Here is a 13786-nt window from a genome sequence, read left to right as displayed (position 1 = left end):
ACGGCCAGACTGGGTCAGACCAGAGGTCCACGTAGCCCAGTATCTCATCTTCCCACAGTGGCAAAGCCAGGTGCCCCTGAGGGGATGAACAGTACAGATAATCGAGGCTCTGTCTATACAGGAACATTATTTCGAAATAACATAGGCCGCGTCTACACAGCTGGCAGTTATTTTGACATAATGTCAAAACACTGTCAAGCTGGAGGACTTCTTACTTCGACTCTTGTAACCCTCATTTTATGAGGAGTAAGGGAAGTCAGAGGAAGAGTGCTCTGTTTCGAAATAAGATACTCAATTGATGCAGCTCAATTTGCATAGCTTATTTTGAGGTAAGCCTGGCTGTGTAGATGCACCCCAAGTGATCCCTCCCCTGTTGTTCATTCCCAACTTCTGACAGAGGCTAGGGACACCATTCCTACCCATCCTAGTTAACAGCCATTCATGGATCTATCCTCCAGGAATTTATCTAGCTTTTTTTTTTAACCCTGTTAAAGTCCTGGTCTTCACAACATCCTCTGGCAAGGAGTTCCACAGGTTGGCTGTACGTTGTGTGAAAAAATACTTCCTTTCTTGGTTTTAAACCTGCTACTTATTCATTTCATTTGGTGACCCCCTAATTCTTGCATTATGGGAACAAGTAAATAACTTTTCCTTATTCACTTTCTCAGCACCAGTCGTGATTGTATAGACCTCTATCCTATCCCTCAAACTAAGTGGTATGAGTCAGAATTCTGCTCTCAATTATGCCAGAATAAATCTATTGACTCCAACAGAGGTATTCCAGATTCTGTTAGGAATGAGAATTTGGTCTGTGGTTTTCAGTCTCACCTCATTACTTATGGTGAACTATTTTGGAATGTTGCTTTCGAAGGTTTGTATGCTCTGTGGGAGCCTCTTCTCGTCCTTTATGAAGGTTCAGGTAGAAGTTCTTGATATTACTGACTTTTATGTTCCTCAGCAGAGATAAAACATTCTTAGGCTCTTCCAGACTGTGCTTCCTTTTGGATAGACTGCTGGTGCGTCTAGCAGCCCCAGTAAATCATTGACTCGGCACGCAATTTTTCCTAGATAATGAAGTTAAAAGGCCACCTTGACATCCACTCATTTTATGATTTCTGTAGCTCACTTACCCCAAGTAAAGTGAGTCCCCGTGGTGCTGCTGGACACAATTAATCTTTTATGACAGAAGCCAAAAGGAACACAAGTCAGTTATTTAATTTATTTCTATTAGTACCACCAAATGCTAGCTGATTGCATGGCAATAAAAGACAGTTACTTCTTTCCGTAACTGCTGTTCTTCCAGATGCGTTGCTCATGTCCATTCAGCATAGGCGTGTGTGCTTGCCACATGCACCGGTGCCAGAAGATTTTCCCTCCGCAGTGTCCATAGGGGACTGGATCCAGTGCCCTTTGGAGCGGTGCGCACATGCCACGCTATATAGGGTGCCCTCTGGATTCTTTCCTCCTCAGTTCCTTCTTGCTGGAAACGCCGTCAGAGGAAGGAGGGTGGGAGTTGAATGGGCATGAGCAACACATCTCGAAGAACACCAGTTACAGAAACAGGGAACTGTCTTTTTTTCTTCAAGTGCCTGCTCATGTCCATTCCACATGGGTGACTGCAAGCAGTGTCTGCAGAGGAGGGTAGGACTCTCAGGAGCATGCAGCTCACAACACTGCTCTACTCAGCACGGCGGTGTCCCGTAGTGTGATGGCGTGATGCAACATGAACATGTGCACTGAAGACCAAATGTCTTGAATTGGGACATTGGCTAGGAAAGCGGCCGAAGAAGCTTGGACTATGCTAGAATGAGCCTTCGCCAATTGGGGCAGCTAAGCGCCGGCCACCTCCTAACACATATGAATGCACGAGGGGATCTACCTAGAGCTCTTCTGTGAAGGTACTGGAAGACCCTTCATCCAATCCGCATAGGCCACAAAAAACTGCGTGGATGTACAGAATGGCTTTGTTCTCCCCAGGTCGAACGCAGGTGCCCTCCCGACATCAAGGGCATGGAGACGTCTCTCCTCGTTGGTCTGATGAGACTTGGCGGAGAATATGGGAAGGAAGATACCCTGACCCATGAAGGCCCATCAGAACTTTCTGAAGAGGGTGGTGACTAATCTGGATCTCCAGGTGGAGGAAATCTACTGGACAAACCAGTAAAAAGCACCAAAATCCAAAGGAAAACCTTATAAATCAACAGACCAGTTGAAGGACTTTACTAAGGACAAACTGAATGTCGGCTAGAAAGGGCTTCAACATGCTTCAGTAACGTGCGCCGGGCTCCTTCATCCCGGGACACAAAGCACATCTGAGCGATTGTTGCATTGTAACAGGGCTCCCCACATGGTCAGTGAGACCCTAAAAGGACCCTGGAGAATTTCACTTCAAGTAAAATCTATCCCTTGGTTCCTGGACTCTATTCCCACACTGGGGAGAGGGGGAGGGGGCAGATTTTCAAAAGAGTTCAGCTCCCACTTAAGTGTTTAAAGAAACTGGCCCGGCTTTCACAAGGGTCAAACAGCTCCTGCTGAGAGCTATGGGAGCTGCTGCATGCTGAGCACATTTGAAAATCTGGTCCATTGTGAATTAACTCTCTTAGGCCATGTCTACATAAGACAGCTTACACCAGCATAGCTGTGCACTGTACGACCATTCATGTAGCCGCTCTAGGCAGATGATAGAGAGCTATAATGATACAACCACCTCCAAGAGCAGGAGTCGCTATGGACGTGGGAGAGGCTCCCGTACTGACAAAGTGCTGGCCATACCAGCGCTTCTCTTGGTGTAACTTATGTCACTCAGGAAGGTGTTTTTTCACACCCTTGAGCAATATAAGTTATACCGACAAAAGTGATAGGCTGTGTCTAGACTGGCCAGTTTTTTTGGAAAATCAGCCGCTTTTCCGGAAAAACTTGCTAGCTGTCTACACTGGCCGCTTGAATTTCCACAAAAGCACTGACTTCCTACTGTAAGAAATCAGTGCTTCTTGCAGAAATACTATGCTGCTCCCGTTCGGGCAAAAGTCCCTTTTGCACAAAACTTTTGCGCAAAAGGGCCAGTGTAGACAGCTCAGATTTGTTTTCCGCAAAAAAGCCCCGATCGCGAAAATGGCAAGTGCTTTTGCGGAAAAGCGTCCGTGCCAATCTAGACGCTCTTTTCCGAAAATGCTTTTAACGGAAAACTTTTCCGTTAAAAGCATTTCCGGAAAATCATGCCAGTCTAGACGTAGTCATAGTGTAGACATGACCATAATTCTTACTCCTTTTGTAGCTTTAAAAACAACTAGTCCTGTGGCACCTTAGGCTACATCTAAACTACACCCCTCTGTTGGGAGAGGGATGTAAATTAGACATATAGAAAGTGTAAATGAAGTGGGGATTTAAATATCCTGCGCTTCATTTGCATAATGGCGGCCGCCGCTTTTTTTCGAAACGGGGCTTTTCGAAAAAAAACTAGCAGTTTAGATGGGGCATTTTTTATAGAAATACCCCGTTTCAAAAGACCCCATTTCAAAAGAGGAGTACAGGATCTTTCGAAACAGGGCATTTATGTCAAAAATGCCCCATCTAAACTGTCGGGTTTTTTTTCGAAAAGCCCCGTTTTAAAAAAAAGAGGTGGCCACTATTATGCAAATGAAGTGCGGGATATTTAAATCCCTGCTTCATTTGCATTTTCGATACATCTAATTTACATCCCTCTGCCAACAGAGGGGTGTAGTTTAGATGTAGCTTTAAAGACTAACAATAATATATAGAGTATCATGAGCTTTTGTGGGCAAAATCCACTTCCTCAGATGAACTGTAGTGGAAATAACAGAGCCAAGGTATTTATAATGGGAAAAAATACCTGTCAATTGTAGGACCAGTGCTAATGAGGATAATTAAGTGGGCTGGAAGTGTCGCATCCTTTTGTAGCTGTTTACCAATAATAATTGGTATTAAGGTTCCTTCATAGATTATAATGCCTGAAGAGACCTTTCTGATTATTTTAATTCTGATCAGCTTCCGTTGATCAGTTGAGAACTGTGGCCAGTGGAAGATGTGGTGTCAGGGCCTGTGGATGAAGGGTAGTGCATGGAGCCACTGCTATACATGCCAGGTGCTTTTGGGAATGGTGAGGGGTCAGGGCAGGTCATAGTACCTTCCTGAATTAATTCCTCCTTTAAACGATAGCAGATCTTTTAGAAAAACATCCACTGTTGATTTTAAAATATCCATTGATAAAGAATCTACCATGACTCTTGACAAATTGTTCCGATGGTCAATGTCTCTCACAGTTAAAGTTATGCAGCCTCCTTCTAGTCTAAATTTGTCCAGCTTCAACTTCCAGCCAGTGCTTATCTTTTTGTGCTAAACTGAGGAGCCTCCTATTATCCCATTTCTGTTCCTCATATAGGTACGTACTATAGACTGTGCTCCTTACTCCTGCACCTGCTCATTGTTAAATAGCTGGAGCTCCCCGAGTCGTTCGCTCACCGGCATGTTTTTCAACTCTTGAAGCATTCTTGTGGTTCTTCTCTGGCCCCTGTGCAATTTATCAGCATCTTTCTTGGCCTGGAGACATTAGAAAGGGTCCAGAAGGATTAAAGGTCTGGAAACATGTCTTGTAGTGAAACACTCAAGCCATCTTGATTTATCATATGTGCAATTCCTGTGGTCACTTCATTCTTCCGTCACAAATCTCATAACAGTGTCAATCTCAGGTACGTTAGTAGTAGTTTTAGGCACTTGGCCTCCCAGAAAAAGTGAGAAAATGCCCTCACGACTCCAGACTTATGGCACCCAGGACACACCGGCTCTTTCCCAAATATCCCCTCAGGATTAGGTCATGCAGCTAACTCTGATGGAAAGTGCATTCCCTGTGGAAATTTGAACAGCAGCAGTATCATAGAGAACCACAGAACCATAGAATCCTAGAGCTGGAAGAGACCTCAGGAGTCATTGAGTCCGACCCCTGCCCAAAACAGGACCAACCCCAACTCAATCATCCCAGCCAGGGCTTTGTCAAGCCAGGACTTGAAACCTCTAGGGATGGAGATTCCACCACCTCTCTAGGAACCCATCTCGGTGCCTCCCCACCCTTCTAGGAAAATAGTTGTTCTTAATATCCAACCTAGGCCTTCTCCACTGCAACTTGAGACCATTGCTCCTTGTTCTGCCATCTGCCACCACTGAGAACAGCCTCTCTCCAGCCTCTCTGGACCCCCCCTTCAGGAAGGCTGCTATCAAATCCCCCCTCACTCTTTTCTGCAGACTAAACAAATCCAAATCCCTCAGCCTCCCCTCGTAGCTCATGTGCTCCAGTTCCCTGGTCATTTTTGTTGCCCTCCACTGGACCCTCTTCAATGCATCCACATCCTTTCTATAATGGGGGCCCCAGAACTGGATGCAGTAGTCCAGATGTGGCCTCACCAGAGCCAAATAAAGGGGAAAAATCATTTATCTAGATCTGTAGGCAACGTTCCTCCTAATACACCCTAATATGCCATTAGCCTTCTTGGCTACAAGGGCGCACTATTGACTCGTGTCCAGCTTCTCATCGACTGTAATCCCCAGGTCCTTTTCTGCTGAACTTCTGTTTAGCCACTTGGTCCACAGCCTGTAACAATGCTTGGGATTCTTCTGTCCCAAAGGCAAGACTCTGCACTTGTCCTTGCTGAACCTCATCAGATTTCTTTTGGCGCAATTCTCCAATTTGTCTAGGTCACTCTGCACCCTCTCCCTACCCCCCAACCTATCTCCTGCTCCCTCTAGCTTAGTGTCATTTTAGTAATCTCGGGCTCTTCTTCTGCTCCCAGGAATATCACTGGCATTTAAGCAGCAGAGTGAAGAGCAAATGATTCAGTCTGAAAAATTTCTTCCCTTTATGGTTACATCTTGGAAAGGCTTAGGCCATGTCTTCACTGTGGGGAAGAGTGACACCGTCACCCGCAATCGATCTTCCGGAGTTCGATTTAGCGGGTCTAGTAAAGTCCTGCTAAATTGAACTCAGAGGGCACCCCCATTGGTGCTGGTACACTTGCTCCTCCTGAGAAATAAGGGAAATCAATGAGAGCATTTGCTCCTGTCGGCCTCCTGCTGTGAAGATGGTGCAGAAACTTGAATTAAGGAATGTCAACTCCAGTTACATAATAAACGTAGCTGGAGTTACGTATCTTAATTCAACCTTCCCCTGGAGCGTAGACCAGGCCTTAGGGAGCTGTGAACTCACATACCTACAGAAACCCGAGGGGAAGACGAACAGTTCAGAGGATGAAATGCCTGATTAACTGAGGGTGAGAAAATGTAAGCATTCTGGAGAGTATCCTGAACCCAGGTAATATGCACTGGTGAAGGTAGAGTTGTAATTCAGAGTGGGAACAGCTCAAGACAGAAGCTAGCATATCCGCTTTCTAAGTCAATGGACATTTGGTGAAGCAAAAGAAAAAAGAAACAAACTGAAAATCCATGAAATTGCAGACTGAGGAACCAGACTGTGACCAAAGCTACCAGTGCCAGTTCAGATTTCTTTTTCCAAGATAAGAAGATGTAAGAGAGGCCAGCATGAATTAGGTAAACAATGTGATATTGTCCCTTGAGCCAAGGAATTGTTTAGTGCCTGAATCCTATAGTTCCTTGCAGGGCAAAACCCCTGTAGACATTCATGGGAGTTTTTTTCTAAATATTTCAGGATTGGGCCTCTAAATATCCTAATTCTTAGGCCATATAGATCTGTCTTCTTTAAGAATTCTGGGATCTTTGTATTTTGCAGAAAGCCTGTTTTTTCCTCCACAGTTTAGAGTCATTTCCATGGTGCAGAGAAACATCTGCAGGTCTTTTGTGGCTAATGAGAGGCTCAGGCCTACAGAACGTACTCATGCTAAACTCCTATTCCACGAACCAGTGAGAGCGGCAGTCCTGGGCCCAAACTTAATGAATTTTTGTCTTGTTTTGTGGGGCCATTTCTGGGCACAGTAACTCCAAGTAGACATAGACATGCCCACAGCTTATGTTAAATATAAATGGAAGAATTAACCGTGTTACAGTATCCAAGAGTCAGTTTAGCAAATATGCTTTCCACCCTTGATAAGTATCTTGTATTGACTTCCACACAGTTGCATAATGTATCCACGGAGGGAACCACTTCCCAGCATAGTCAAAGGGCTCAAATCACATGGAATACGTGATGCTCCTAGGCCTTATAAAGAACAAAATGGCACAATCTGGCGCCCACCACATCACTGTGCGCTTTGTCATTGAGTTCAGTGGAAACAGGTTCAAAGCCTTCAAGTGCAGATTCTTTAAGCAGGGAACAGGTTTTGTTTATACCGACCTCAAACTTGCAAGGTGCTGAATAACCTTCAGTTCCCACTAAAGGAGGTGAGTGTTGAGGGCGCACCAAACAGGATCAAGCACGTGTGATTGTGAAGTATTGTATAAACACCCAGAACTACAGAAAAGCTTGATACAAAAAGCAGAACCTCAAAATACAGGCGGGTCCTTCCTGGTCTGGCACCCTCGGGATCTGAGCGGTCCTGCACCATAGAGTTTGTTGGGCCAGGAAAGGTCAAGGCTCTCCTCCCGGCTGTTGGCCCTCCTCCCCGCCAGCCCTGCTCCCCACTGTGCCAGCTGAACCCCTGAGCCTGGCCAGCCAGGGCTCTCTGGTCCAGCAATATCCGTGGTCCTACCGAACCAGAGTCCCATATTTTAGAGGTTCAACCTGTAGCTACATCATGAGTTACAGTTACTCAGCCCTGCTCAGAATGTAGACCTGAGGCTGCATAGGTTGATCAAAATCTCCAAGTCATTTAAACAAATGCCTTAGTATGAGTGAAATAAAGAGCATCCATTTTGGGGGGGAGGGGGAGGTCCAGCTAGGAAGATGTGAATCATTAAGATTTGCTGGTAACATTAAGCATGAAGGTTTAACTCAAATTAGCCCACCTCATCCTTGGACAGCAATCGGTAGTCAACGGACCCACTATTTCACAAAGCACAAATGACACGGAGAAGCTACAAATGTAGGGTTAGAATGGATACTATGCAAATGCTTGGTTCAGCCCCCTAGCAAGAGAGATGAACCCCTTTTTACACAGTTCCTCTGCCACTTTTTCTGCTCTTCCTACCCTGAGCAAAATGATCCTCTGTAATGTTTGTCGGACTGATTCCACACCTGGAAACAGATGCAAACTCTCTAATAAACAACGTGATGCTTTGTAGGAAACTGAGGTGTAGCCTCAGTTCCATCACATTTAACTAATACTGGTTAACACCTTTCTCCTACTCTGACCCGCTGGGATCAGCTCCGGCAGAGAACATTACACTGTGCTGATGTCTGATGTCCTGTTCGTTTCCTTTCATAGGCGCTAACTTCTGCTGTAGCTGGCGGATGATCGACCACCCCCTCTGCTCCAGGCCTTGCCTCCACTCTGCCCCTTCCCTCAGGTCTCACCCCACCTTCTTCCTCCCCTATGTGTGCTGTGTCACTGCTAGGGTTACCAGACGGTTTAAAAAAAAATACCGGACACACTTGATCTCAGATGGGGGGGAATGGTCAGGATGGGAGCGGGGCTGACTGGGAAGGGGACGGGGGAGCAGGGCTGGCTGTGGGGAACCGGCTGGGAAGCGGGGCTGGCCGGGGGGAACTGGCCACGGGGGAGTGGGGCTGGCCGGGAGGAGAGTGGGGGGGAACCAGCCAGTGGGAAGCGGGGCTGGCCTGGGTGCACGCAGATCCCGGGGTACTGCCTGTCCCATGCAAGGTCCCAGCGGGGCGCATGAGCCGTCCCCCTCCTCCTCTCTACTGCGTAGTTGCATATGCCTGGCTGGTAGACACGCTCATGCAGTGTGACTCATGCAGTGTGAGCATGTCGACCAGCCAGGCAGTACACAACTACGCCCTGATACTCATGATAATAATAAACACTTAATTAGAAAATAGTGGGCATTTCTATGTCCAGTATTTTATCACTTTGTTTCCCGGACAGAAAGCTGAAATACTGGACAGTCCAGTTCAAAACCGGACACCTGGCAACCCTAGTCACTGCTCCTCCCCCTTCCCTCCCGGCGCCTCTGAATGCTGCAATATAGCTGTTTTGCTGTGGGCCGGAGGCGCTGAGGGACAGGGGGGCACAGGGAGGAGCTGGGGGCTGCCGGCAGGAGGCGCTGAGGGGAGGGGGGCAGAGGGAGGAGCTGGGGGTTGCCAGCAGGAGGCGCTAAGGGGAGGGGGGCAGAGGGAGGAGCTGGGGTTTGCCGGCGGGAGGCGCTGAGGGGAGAGGCGCTGAGGTGCCACACACCCCCATTTTCCGAGAGGGCTCCAGCCCCAGAGCACCCATGGATTTGGCACCTACGCTACGTGCTCTTGATCCATCCTGTCCAGATGCATCACAACTCAAGTTCAAGCCCCACCCTCCCTACCCCATGGAGCTCTCCTTCCTAGCAACCCCACTTTTCCCAGGCCCTGCCTCCACATGCTCCCCTCTGCCCCACACCTCCTCTATGCCCACCACCAGCTGCAGCAGGCTCCCCTCTGCCCCACACCTCCCATGCAGCTACAGTCACACTCTCCTCAAGCTTTCAGAGGCGTAGGCCGTATGTCCCAGCACTGTAGATCCCATTGACAGTAGGCCACTGCCTGGCCTGACTCCAGAGGGCATGCAGAGGGAACGTGGCTTACTGTTTCCACCTAGTACATTAGCCATGCCTGGAAACGGCCTACAGACTCTTTCCTGACAGATACTCCGGATAATCATTCGCACCTATCTTTCTCCTTACAAAGGAATTTCAGGAACTGGGTTTAGCAACGATGGAGAGTCAGGATTCCTGGAATCTATTCCCAGCTCTGTCACTGACTTGATGGGTGTCCGTGGGCGAATCATTTAGGGCCGTTTTCAGAGGTGCTGAGTCTAGAAATGGATGATGGGTGGGATCACGGGATGATTGCCTGTTGTGTTCCCTCCCTCGGAGGCATCTGCCATTGGCCACTGTCGGCAGACAGGATACTGGGCTAGATGGACCTTTGTTCTGACCCAGCCTGGCTGTTCTTATGTTCTCCAGCTTCTACTGACATCAACTATCAACTGTTTGTCTCAGGAGTTCATATGGCTGCCCACCAAGGCGCTACTGGAGTGTCTTCCACACAAGATTAAATTGGCAAATGCAAATTCCCTGGTGACCTTCACCTGGAGACACTCAGTAATTCTGAAATTCAGACCCTGCACTTCTCTAGGCATCATTTTGCCCACCTGTAAAATAGAGATAACAATGCTTACCCGTGTTACAGAGGTGGTGTAAAGATGAATTAATGTAATCTTTGTATAGTGCTCGTAGATCCTCTGACAACAACTGCTTCCAAAGTGCACAGCATACATTACAGTGTTCTTGTTATGCCTGTTTCCTGGGCAGTGCAGAGAGAAACCTGCCTCTGTTCTCTCATGAGCTAGTGCTTATCAGGTTCCTCTCCACCTGCCTGTGTCCTCATGGTGATAACTCCTTGTCTCCTCTCCAGAGCAGTCTCTGATGTATTTGCTCTTTATGTCTATGAACATAAGTATTCTACACGCTTGCTTATGGTGCTGTGGTTTCAAGGTACCTCTGTTTTCAAGTCCATGCTCAGGGCCAGGGTACTGGAATACAGCATCTGAGAACTTTCTGATATCAGCTTTTTAGGTTTTTTTCTGTTCTTTGGCATTTTTCTTCTACTCCTAAGCTAGCAAGCCAGGGAAAGGGCTAGTTTCAGAAAGGAAAATACATTCAGTTCGTCCAATCAAATAGCGCAGAGAATCCATTTGCCCCAGCAACAGCCATCTTGTTTGCAGCTTTTTACTCCCCACATTGACTGAGTTCTGGGATCCATTAGCCAGATGCAAAAGCATTTCTGGGCGGTGGTACATTTCCTGTACATTTTTTTAGTGGTAGGTCCAAAAACAGAACTACAAAAACACACTTCCTATGGCTAACGTGTACTGAGAGAAAAATCCAGATACAGAGATTCCTGAACCCCAGAGTTCAAAACTCTGGTTCTACACCAAATTCTGCTGATTTCCAGAGTTTGGCTCATTTTAGCTGTAAATTCAATCTAGAAGTTCAGATCCATCTGCACTGGGATGGGTTCCCTAGGGAGGGGGTGGAATCTCCATCCCTAGAGGATTTTAAGTCTCAGCTTGACAAAGCCCTAGCTGGGATGATTGAGTCGGGGTTGGTCCTGCTTTGGACAGGGGGCTGGACTTGATGACCTCCTGAGGTCTCTTCCAGCCCTAGGATTCTATGACTTGGATTCATGTTTTTGGTTAAGATTCATCACATATTTTTAATCAAATGCATTTTACAGATCAGGAGACTGAAGGCCTCTCTTTCACAGAGCAGGTAAAGCACACACACACTAATTAGGCAAACACAACCCTGCTAATATACCTCAGCCCTGACAAGAAAGGATCACTTTCCTGCATTGAGGCTGGTGTTCAGTCTCCATGACCCACTGGCTCTGTAGCCTTGCAATAGAAAATGCCAATTGCGGTGAGAAATTTGTGGACTGAGACTCACCAAACTCATTTCATATGAGCCACTGCACGGTCAGCCAGTGTTAACTTTTGGGCACCCTTGTCCGCGGATCGATATAGAACCAGGAATCGGATTCTGTGTTTTGCTATTGATCCCCCGAACTATCCAGGCTCTTGAATGGATCCCTTTTAGAATCCAATTTTCTCGTGATGTTCAGAGCCCGTTTCTGAGGAAAAGAGATTCCAGACTGGTGAACTCATAGAGCTGTCCATAATTCTACAGCATCAGACTCCATAACAGATTGCAAAACCATTAGATCCCCAGCTTTTCACAATTCTAAAACCCTAATACTGCCCACTGGACTAGGGATGTCACTGGTTAACCGTGATGCTTACCCATCAGCAGTTAACCGGCGCCCTGGAGCAGTACGGTAGGCCTGGCCAAAGCAGTCCCCAACCCGTGGCGTGGTGTAGCAGGCTGAGCCTGGCCCAAGCAGCCCACGGAGTGGCAAGCCCAGCCAAATTGGATTGGCCCCCACCCATGGGATCCTGTTTAAGCAGTTAACTGGTTAGACGCAACATTTAACGGGTTAACGGATTAAATGGGATTTTACATCCCTATGCTGGATGGTTGTTAAACTTGAGTGTCCAGCATATGTAAGGAAAAGCCATGCCAAACTGCACCCTCCAACATGTAATTTATCCCCAGGGTAAGGTGTTTTTCCACTGAATCGATGAAAAGATTTATTATCTATCTCCTCAGTCCCTACAAATAATCACAATTTGACATTTTACACCCGGCACTGAGTACGTCCTTTAGGCTGCCATCAAATAACAACCATCCATGTACTTCAACGTCCCCATTCGGGTGTACACACACACACACACACACACACACACACACAATAACAACCATCCATGTACTTCATTCGGGTGTACACACACACACACACACACACACACACACACACACACACACACGGTAGGGAGAGGAGCAACACACACACACACACAAGGTAGGGAGAGGAGCAACCTCAGTATCTGCTAGGAAGAAAATCTGACACTTGGTTTCTGAAATGCCAGCAGTGCAACTTTGTAGGGAGTCAGTAAAGTGTATTCTTTTTATAGTCTGTTTCCATGGTGCCTTGAGGATCCCTTGGCAAATTCTGCAGCTGCAGAACATTGGAAAATTCCATGGCCTGAGAATAATCATGTGGCAGTCTACCCCTCCATTCCCAAATCAAAATCCAGAGGCACAATATTGTCACCAAGCAGCTGAGCCTCTTCCCAGCTGGAGACAGGAAGGAAGTGACTGGAGCTGACCCTCCAGCAAGAGGCTGAAGAACTCCCGAAAAGCAAACATCCGAGCAACAGAAGCAATGCCTGGGGATCAGCCCCGATCCGCTAAAGTCCTTAAGCAGTTTGGAAGGTGGCAGAGAAATACATTCCTCGTCATCATGGATACCTGTACGCTAATTTCACTCAAAACCACCCTATGACCAAGGAACATGTGAACTGTAATGAACAAAAACTGCCCTGAATGCATTTCTCTTCCTCTCCCCTGCCCTTTCTGCAAAAATCTTGCATGGATTTTTTAGCAAAATGCTGTGTGGACACAACCTACACAGCACAACACTCGCTGCACTTGTGCAATTCCCAACCTGCACATGCATGTAAGCTGGACACGTGCAAAACTGTCCCTGCGAAAATCTGGCCTTTGCTGTTCTGCGGTGCCACGTGTCAGCCATTCAGCCTACTCAGAAATCTGCTCTGCACCCGGTGCTGCCCAGACAGACTCCCATCCGGGAAGAAAGACACTCACCTGCTCCTGGGAATTCATCACCCGCAGCTTCATTTGCTTCAGATAGGTGGAGGTGAGAGGCATGTTGTAGTCAATGATTCCAGAGACCAAAGAGGAGGGTGGCTCATTTTCTGAAGTGAAAAAACAAAAGGGAAGCTCCTTTTAGAGGGGGAGCGCTGAGGCGCAGTCCTGACACTGTATAACCACCGTGGCTGTGTCTAGACTGGCCAGTTTTTCTGGAAAAACAGCCGCTTTTCTGGAAAAATTTGCCAGTTGTCTACACTGGCCACTTGAATTTCCGCAAAAGCACTGACTTCCTGCTGTAAGAAATCAGTGCTTCTTGCGGAAATACTATGCTGCTCCCGTTCAGGCAAAAGTCCCTTTTGCGCAAATCTTTTGCGCAAGAGGGCCAGCGTAGACAGCTCAGATTTGTTTTCCGCAAAAAAGCCCCAATTGCGAAAATGGCGATCGGGGCTTTTTTGTGGAAAAGCGCGTCTAGATTGGCACG

At 47.3% G+C, this 13786-nt stretch overlaps 1 protein-coding gene across 1 annotated transcript in view; it reads right to left on the bottom strand.

Annotated features, from left to right (window-relative positions):
• NOL4L (nucleolar protein 4 like) overlaps positions 1-13786 on the bottom strand; it is a 114313-nt gene that overhangs the window by 60798 nt on the left and 39729 nt on the right. The window contains exon 4 of the mRNA XM_014570850.2: positions 13300-13409. Within this exon, the coding sequence (XP_014426336.2) occupies positions 13300-13409 (110 nt within the window). The remainder of the gene's footprint in view (positions 1-13299; positions 13410-13786) is intronic.

This window comes from Pelodiscus sinensis, chromosome 18, assembly GCF_049634645.1.
Source record: "Pelodiscus sinensis isolate JC-2024 chromosome 18, ASM4963464v1, whole genome shotgun sequence".
Classification (NCBI taxonomy): domain Eukaryota; kingdom Metazoa; phylum Chordata; order Testudines; family Trionychidae; genus Pelodiscus; species Pelodiscus sinensis.
This window is presented reverse-complemented; position numbering and strand designations above follow the sequence as displayed.